Source organism: Lactuca saligna, chromosome 3 (genome assembly GCF_052625555.1).
Source record: "Lactuca saligna cultivar CGN05327 chromosome 3, ASM5262555v1, whole genome shotgun sequence".
NCBI lineage: Eukaryota > Viridiplantae > Streptophyta > Magnoliopsida > Asterales > Asteraceae > Lactuca > Lactuca saligna.
Window position 1 is genome coordinate 60,812,111 of NC_136419.1, and position 8,924 is coordinate 60,821,034.

Below are 8,924 nucleotides of genomic sequence, written 5' to 3' on the forward strand. Positions count from 1 at the left end.
ATCAAATGTAATAAATATTATATTAAATTGCAATCAATATGTTTATTCATTTCTTATTTTAAAATTTTATTTAAAAAAATATTTATTTTTTATATTTTCATATTTTATTTTTAATCAATATTTGTAATACATAGGTTTTACACCTATTATATATATATATATATATATATATATATATATATATATATATATATATATATATATATATATATAAGGCTATGTTATAATGTGGATGATATTTATTGTGTGGTCGTAAGGACAATTCTAGACCAACAGTTGAATAGAATGAGTGGTTATGATGTGAGTGTCTATGATATTACAGTAGAGTAACATATACTATATAATATCACAAATTTCATCATAAGGGTATTTTATTCAATTACACTATATTTAAAAAAAGAAAATTTTGAATTTTAAGAAGTAATAGAATCTTCTAATTTTAAAGTTCTGAATTTTTTAATTAATTGAATTTCAATTCTATCATAATTTTAATTATAAACGGTTTTATTCTGTCAGAATGACACTATTGTAGAATGATATTCTATAAGAATGTTAATCATAAACTAATAAAGTCTAAAATGTAATACACAAAAACATTCGTTAACCTAATAACATGTCAAATAATTATATTTTATGAACCAATCTACATCAAAAGATTGAAAAATCTTGGAAAGAATATCAATTTCTATTTTGAATTCTTGAAGAATGAGATACAAACAAACATTCTTGAAGTAAATTACATGAAAAAGTAATAATATATTGATGATGATTCTAAAAGAACAAATTTAGTTTATTCAAAACAAACATGCAAACGATACATTCTAAAAGAATAAGACGATGAACATTTCTTTCTTTTTGGAATATCGATGATCTTTGTTTATCTTCATCCCACACACCATCGTCCAACCTTTAGGCCATTGATCATCATGTCCTCCTTCATGCACAATTTATCTCTATTACCTTGAGACCCTTTATGATAAATTCGTTGAAAATAACTTCCATGCAATCAAATTCTATCAGAATAATTGTCATGAGAATAACAAGTTAAAATCCCATGTTCACGACCACCAAAAAAAAATAAGTCATTTTCTTTTACACCCCGTTCCTGAGTTCAATTTAAGAAGAGAAAAGAAAGGAAATGAGTGGAAGTGAGAGGAAAGTAAGAGAATTTTGTGTTCCCGGGTTTCATTAAAGGAGAGAAGTGGAAGGAAATGGAGGGATCACTTTCCCTCCTAACTTTCCTTCCGATTTGGAAGGATTTGGAGAGAAAGAACAAAATGTTTAACTTTCCTTCCATTTCTCTCCAACTCGGGAACACAAAAGACAAATTTCTTTTCCTTTCTCTTCTCTTCTTTTCTCTCCTTACTTTCTTTTCTCTTCTCTTCTTTTCTTTGCTACAACTCGGGAACGGGGTGTTAAGAATCAACTACAAGAGCAATAAGATTCACGTATGTATCGTCAAATCAACAAAACGAAATTATAAAGCAAGATGTGCTTTGTGAACCTGTGAAGAATGTAATTCAAACTTGCCCAAGTCACTTTACCACCCATCAAACAAGATGTACATGTGGTTGCACACACCCATATACGTAGATATAATAAAATGTAACACATGGGTTAAAGCATTGAGCGATAACCAAGAAAAAAAGATCCAATTATTTATACTAATTTGAAACCTAATTAACCAATAAACATTCGAATGCTTCAGGATGACATTTGTTGAAACCTAAATCAAACATAAAACTCCCAAGAATATTAGGATTATTCAAAGATCACATTAAATTAAAGGATACATGATTCACATGAAATCGCCTGCTTTTTATTTGAATCCCATGACTAAGAGAAAATGATAGGTTGGTGGTGCTGATTGTGGGTGACGCCGGAGGGAAAAACGGTGGTGTTGGCTTGATATTAGGCAGAGGAATTTGGTCGTCGCTGTTCGTCTCTTGATTATTAACTCCTATATTGAACTCGATTTATGGAATGTAGGAATGCAAGAAAAATTAAGAACATAGGAGATGAGAATTAAGATCTCGATTTGGATAATGGAGGAATGAAAGAATTTCAACACTCATGACATGGAGATGGGAAACGTATAGAAGGGAGACCCCATAGACAGATCCATGATTATAGGCATTTAAATTGGAATGTTATTTGATATGTATATAATATTACTAATATACCCTTTATTTGATTATTTAAATATACCTACGTCCACACCATAATTGTTCGTCCACATATGAATCTATATATATATATATATATATATATATATATATATATATATATATATATATAGACACACACACACACATACTACTACGGTTCGTCTCGTTTTATACGACTTGAAAATTTTGAAACTGTAAGTCAAATCATTAATTACAGTTTCTAAAGTTTGGTCGGTTTCACAGTTTCAAACCGAACCATTAACACATGTACCTCTTACCTCTTAACGCAAGCCACAAGGTGAAAAAATGTGAACCATACCATCGTCTGCGGTCGGAATCTCCGACCGTAGCTCCATCCCCGGACATAGTTCTAGTCGGCGTCTCTACCTACGAACATACCAGATAACGACTACTCCACCTCTAATCACTCTTCAAGTCGGCGATTCCTTCCCAGGTTTGTTTTTGAACTCCATATCAGCTTCATTTTTTGAACTTTCATCATCGATGTATGCCTTGTTTAGGTTTATTGAATATGGATTATTGAACTTTTATTTTCATTCTACCAAGTTCTCACTTGATTAAGTTACATGTTGTAATGCTCGTGTTTTGAAGCTAAGCATTAATTCGATGATGTAATAGTCAAGGTCAACCATTGTAACATATTTTAAAGTAATAAAGATGAATTACTTGAATATTATGTGAATTATGTGATTATATACTTGTTTGTAAAGATGTAATAAAAATAAGCGTCAAAAATAAAATGTTAGGTAAACTCAATACATATGAAGAAAGTTATAGTGGTCATGACAAGGGTTCCGGAGATATAAAGAACGCCGAAATCCGAGTTACAATGAAGAAGTTATGAGCTGTCGAAGTTTCGCGATAGAACCGACACGACACTGCGCGACGTAAAAAGTGAGTTTACAGTAAAGTACTTTTTAGCCTAGCGATCTAAATGAAAGTCGCAGTGTTCGCTAAACCGAGAGCGTGCATGAAAAGAACGCCTAAATCTGACTTCGTATGAGGAAGTTATGAATTTTCTAAAATTTGACAAAGTAGTGTACAGTCCGTAATTTGAATTTTAGATCGATCAATTTTAGCCGGCACAACCTACATGGGAATTGAAGATCTCATTAATAGGAACTCAAAGATAAAAAGACTGTCGAAAACGGAGTTCGTATGTAGAAGATATGAATTTTACACGGTCGTTTAACAGTATAATCTTTTCATACTTTTAAATTTAAAATCGGTTAAGAATTAGCCGACGAAGTCCAAAAGAAAGTTGTATAGTACGTCTCTTTCTACACGTGGATATAAATAACATAGAAAATAGAGCTCGTATACGAGAGTTATGAATTTTTGAAGTCAGGTGTGCAAATTGCGAGGCTGTCTGAAGAGAACTCCCCGTGTATAGGAGGAACGCCCCTCGTTCTCGCAACACTAGGTCCGAAGTGAGCCATGATGCACCATCCGATGGTTATCACACAAATGGTATGAACGTGTTGCATACCCTCGTACACGCAACGTTTCGAGGAACATATAATAAAATGTTACACAAATGGCTGCACCTCGCACCCTTTTATAGGTCGAAGCCATTGAAGGTACACGAAATGTAGTCAGCAGCTTCGACCTATAAAAGGGTGCGAGGTGCAGCCATCATTTTCACACTTTTAAGCCACACTTTCTCTCTCTACTCTCTCTAGCCTCTAAAACACCCATGAAGCCTAGGAAACCTCCCTAGCAATAGAAGAAATCCTCCGAGCGTCCGAAGGCTCCGAGAAAAAGAGTTTTTCAGTTTAAAAACTCTGCCCCCCAGAGCTTGATTTTCAAGCAAACCTCCCGGTTTCGTCGAAGCGAAGCGCTGTCCAAGTTGGAATCACCACCTTATCATGTGAGTACATAGTCACTTTCATCTTACACATACATATGAAGTATTTTATATAAATTACGTGTTATGTGTATATATTATCTGTTTTATCCGAGATCTATGCTAGATGAAAGATCTATACTTCTTTCTTTTCAGATCTGAACTTTTTCTATCAGATCTACACTTTTTCTTTCAGATCTGAACTTTTTCCTTCAGATCTAAACTTTCTCACTTCATATCTAAACTTTTCAGATCTAAACTATGTGTGTGTGTGTGTGTATATATATATATATATATATATATATATACACACTTTGAGATCTATGCTATATGAAAGATTTAAACTTCATTTTTCAGATCTGAACTGTATATGTATTTTATATCTAAAAATATGTTGGATAAAACATGGGTAAATGAAATAGTTGGTGTGTAATGAAATAAAATGATGAGAGGCCTCGGTGTTGATGATGATCTAGTCATCTAGCATAGTATGAATGACGACCACGAACTATTCTAGGAAGTCGAGTGGATCGCTAGCAGGCTCGCAACCTGTAGGTGTTTGTTTGATTAAGTGTTCATCAGGTGAGCTCAATCCCCCTCATGGTTATCTTATTTGACATAAACTGCTGAGGTATCCCCTAAGCAATGTTGTTACCTCGATGATAATCGTTAGGCTAGGTATTTTATATTTGATGTTTTAGGGACGTAAAGTGAGGATAACATGAATGGGTAATCGGGTTTGTTTGGTTTGATGAAATTAGTAAACTTATTTATTGTGGGTTGAAAACCCTATGTGCTCACCAGGCTCCCAAGGCTGACCCATTCAACTTCTTGTATTACGGGTAGTGGCAAGAGCATAGTTTAATGACTTGACGAGAGGATAATGGATTATAGGGCAGTATATATAAATAAATATTGTAAAGCCTATGTTGTACTGTTTATGCTTTTGATCTATATTAACGATGACATCCCGAGGTTTTAGTATAATGAAATACATTTCTTCGTAAATGCTTTGATAAATCTTTATCATATTTTCTTTTGGGAACAAATTCTGCAACACCTTTTCTTTAAAATGTTACTCTAATTTTATTATAAAAGCATAAAGAAAATCGGTTTTTTCTGGCCGTGAAAATAGCTATGTCGCACATGTTGCCTGTATTTGTGAGCTACTATGGTGATTTCGAATTTTTCATTGAGTTTGATTAGCTTTGGTTTCTGGTGTTGGTGCTGATTATATCAGGTGCTGGATACAACAAGGAGAGAAATTCTAAGGAATTATGATTTCGAATTTTTTTTATTGATGTGTTTTTTGATTTCTGAGTTTATTTTTTGTTTCTATTTCTAGTGCGGATTTTGATTTTTGACTTTTGATGTGTGAGTTTGATTTATGTTTCTAGTGGTGATTATATTAGATGCTTCAATGTTGTTTGTTTTTGCTTTCTTGTTTCCGAGTTTGAGTTCGAGCTCTTGATTATAACAAGACAAGCTTAAGCACATCAAGTAGAAACTTGACCTATGAGTGTAGTTTAACCGTCAAAGTGATCTAGTTTGACAAATTCTTGGTTCATTGCTCAGAAGTTTGAAGAAAAAATATTGGTGTTAGTTAGTCTAAAATTTATCATAAATATAAAACCATTTAATATTGTTGAATGTTAAACTAGATATACAAGCAATCAAACAGACAAATAATATTCACAATTATATGTTGATTAGTTGCGATTAATAAATCTTATTACTTATTAATAATTACCAAGTTTCGTTCAAAAAACCATATTTATTCTTCACGTTCAGATCTTATTAACGAAATATAGAAGGATACCATCTCATTATCAAACAAATTAAAAACATAATATTAATTAAATCCAACCTTGATTTTTGAGATGTTGACCGGTAAAAGAATGCATAAAAGAAGCTCCTATTCTTAAAGGTCTTTTATGTAGTTCTAAGGACATGAGCTTAGCATAAAACCCATGATTTGATGCATAATAGCTTTTGCTCCAAAACTATGGGAGAAGTGATAAACGCAAAATGATTAATCAAAAACTAGAAAACCTAGAGTTTAGTGGTTGCAAAATCAAAGAAAGAGAGGAGAGAAGAGACCGATCAGATGATTTGGGGTAAAGAATACGATTCCTTGAGAGTTGTATTTATAGTTGCAGAAATCCTAGAAGATTGCCAAAAAGCCAAATATGATGACGATCGGCCCAAAGACAGCACAACATTCACATCCAGGACCCGACTAGGAGCGATTGGGCCAACTAACCATGGGTTTAGCCCAGCTTTCAAGATACACTAAAACCTTTGAAGGCTTAAGGAAAGAAAATTTATAAATACTCACTAATAGTTTTTTCGTTACACCCATGTATGATACTTGGAAACTTACGAAATTGTAATTTACTCACAAGATTTCCAACAATTCCAACTTAGGAAAAATAGATGTAGATGCTACTTTACATAAATGACTAGTTAATATCGTGGTGTGTCTGGCATCTTGTTTAATAGCCAAAATAAGATAAGTTTATTTGCATATAGCCAAAAAGTATTGAGAAACTTGAAAGATACGATAGATTTGGTTATTTTTAAAAAGTAAGTTGATCAATAGTTAAATTATGTAGATATGACTATGCAACAGATTGAAGACACAAGAATCACTTACACCCCTATTTTCAAGTTCTTTTAAGGAATGAAAGATGGATGAAATGGGAGGAAATTGATGTTCTTAAGTTCTTTTAAAGAATGAAAGGGAAGGAAATAACAGGAAAAAAAAAGTATTCTTGAGTTTTTTCTATAAAGAGTCCCAAAGGAAATGGAATAAAATGTGTTCACGAGTAAAGAAAGAAATGTAAAGAAGCTTGCTATCCATAATGTGAGGATCGAAAGGAACAAATCAAACATGTAGAATCTCAGCCATAATTCTGACTCAAATAAAATGCAAACAAACCTCAACATATCGCGTACATCGATAGAAGTAACATCCTATTTACAGCATGAGAAACAATGTTGTAACACAATGGGTATCGAACCTTTTTATTGTGGATTATACATATAATGTAATTACTATCTTTCATAAGAACAAAATACATCTCTAAAGGTTTCTACATTAAGTTTCGTCAGCACCTCACGTACTCATGACTAAAGCTTGCTGGAGACATGAATGTTACGAACTTTGGACGCCTTGGGGCTGAGATCTTTCGGCAAAACCACCGTCAAAACCCCATTTTCCACCTGAGCTTTGATCTGATCAACTTTCACATCCTCCGGCAACTCGATTTCCCTCGAAAACCCAACACCGTCGATTCCTCCTCCTCTCTCAGCCACATGCCAAACAGTCCCCTTTTCCTTTTCCTTTTCCTTTTCCTTTTCTTTTCCACCTTCGCCTCTCACCACCAACACATTCCCTTCTTCCACCTGCACCTTCACCTCCTCCTTGCTATATCCTGCGAAAAAATTGATGAATTATAATCTCGTTTCCATTTCTTGAAGCCGGTTGAAATTGATTGTATTGGACTCGAATTTATGATGAATTTGATACGTCTTCTCTTGATATAACAAATTGGAGGAATGATTGGGGAAGAATAGTTGTTTGCGGGTGATTTAAAGAGTGAGATTGAGAGGAAGAGTTACCTGGGACGTTGATTTTGATGAAGTGAGCTTGTGGAGTTTCGAACCAATCCATGAGACCTGTTGTTACTGATCCGGTGCGATAGATTGGAGGGTTGAAGAAGAATCGTCTGAATGGATCACCAAATAACGCCATAATAGAGAAAATCGGGTGGGAGTGATTGCAGTGGAGATTGGATTTATGGAGGAAGCGAGGAACTCTCTGGAATGTCTAGGAGCTTCTTCTGATTGTAGTCGTTGGAAGTTTGTTGGATTTTTTTTTTAGTTCTATATTAATAGTTATTAGTGTCAAAATTTTGTTTTTTATAATTTATATTTTATCAAATGTTTTATTAAAATGACATTTGTTATTTTTTTTTTATTATTTATAAAATATTGATGCCGGTAATGAGATAATTATTTATTTGATCTTTGGTTTTTAGAAAAAATTTAAATTCATCTCTAATAAGTTTTAGTTATAATTGCTGATAATTAATTATATTTTTATATTGAAGATCCTATAAAATTATGTTTAATTATCAATTTATTGAAAATATTTGATTAATAATTATGAGTTTTACTATAAAAAATAATTATTTTTATAATCATGGTTTCAATAAGCTATAACGTAGTTATATATATAATTAAAGCACAATAGGTTTATGAAAAAAGTATAAGTTTATCAGATGGTTTTACGGTTATTTTCATAAAAGATTTTGATTTTTTTTTTTTAGATTTAAATTTTTTTGTTTTTCAAAAAAACAAATTCAAATTTTATTAGTTACTTGTTATTTTAGATCAGGTCACCGATAGGTAAAATGAATTTTTTTCATAAAAGAACCTACATTTTTTTTTTGGGTTTTGTTTTTTTGTTTTCTTGTTTTTGTTTTTTTTTTTTTTTTTTGTTTTTTTTTGCACTTTAGTGCTTCGTCCATTTATCTCTTGATTGAGACTCTTATTTGTAACATAATTACAATAACAACTTAATGACATCGGCGGTAGAAGGAAAGAAAAAATGATTGTGCTAGAGGGAGGCGGGAGAGGAAGAAATTGGGGAAAAGTGGCTTGGGAGAGGGCAACAAAGGAGGAAGAGGGGGACGAACTCGGCTCTTCCACTAGCAACCTTTGATTCGTCAGAAGTTTATGTATGTGTGTATGTGTGTATAAAAGTAATTCATTGCAACATGAAATGGAGGCGGATTTCAAGAAGATGAAGGTGTAGTCGGGTGAGTGGTGGCAGAGGCGGTTGTTGCCATGCTTTTGACCGCAAATAATGTGAATAGGAAGTT

At 32.9% G+C, this 8,924-nt stretch overlaps 1 protein-coding gene across 1 annotated transcript; it reads right to left on the reverse strand.

Annotated features, from left to right (window-relative positions):
* Nucleotides 1–7,035: 7,035 nt before the first annotated feature.
* On the reverse strand, nucleotides 7,036–7,891 carry LOC145036689 (HSP20-like chaperones superfamily protein). The gene is made up of 2 exons (XM_078985156.1): nucleotides 7,660–7,891; nucleotides 7,036–7,472 (listed from the first exon to the last, which is right to left on the reverse strand). Exons 1-2 carry the CDS (start codon nucleotides 7,790–7,792, stop codon nucleotides 7,168–7,170), a joined length of 438 nt encoding a protein of 145 aa, XP_078841282.1. The 5' UTR covers nucleotides 7,793–7,891; the 3' UTR covers nucleotides 7,036–7,167.
* Between the last annotated feature and the right edge of the window lie 1,033 nt (nucleotides 7,892–8,924).

Bases quoted from the DNA above. Each gene is read 5' to 3' on its own strand.
- LOC145036689 (XM_078985156.1), bottom strand. From the start codon at position 7,792: ATGGCGTTATTTGGTGATCCATTCAGACGATTCTTCTTCAACCCTCCA. The intron at 7,473-7,659 runs GTAACTCTTCCT...ATTTTTTCGCAG, and splicing joins CATCAAAATCAACGTCCCAG to GATATAGCAAGGAGGAGGTG.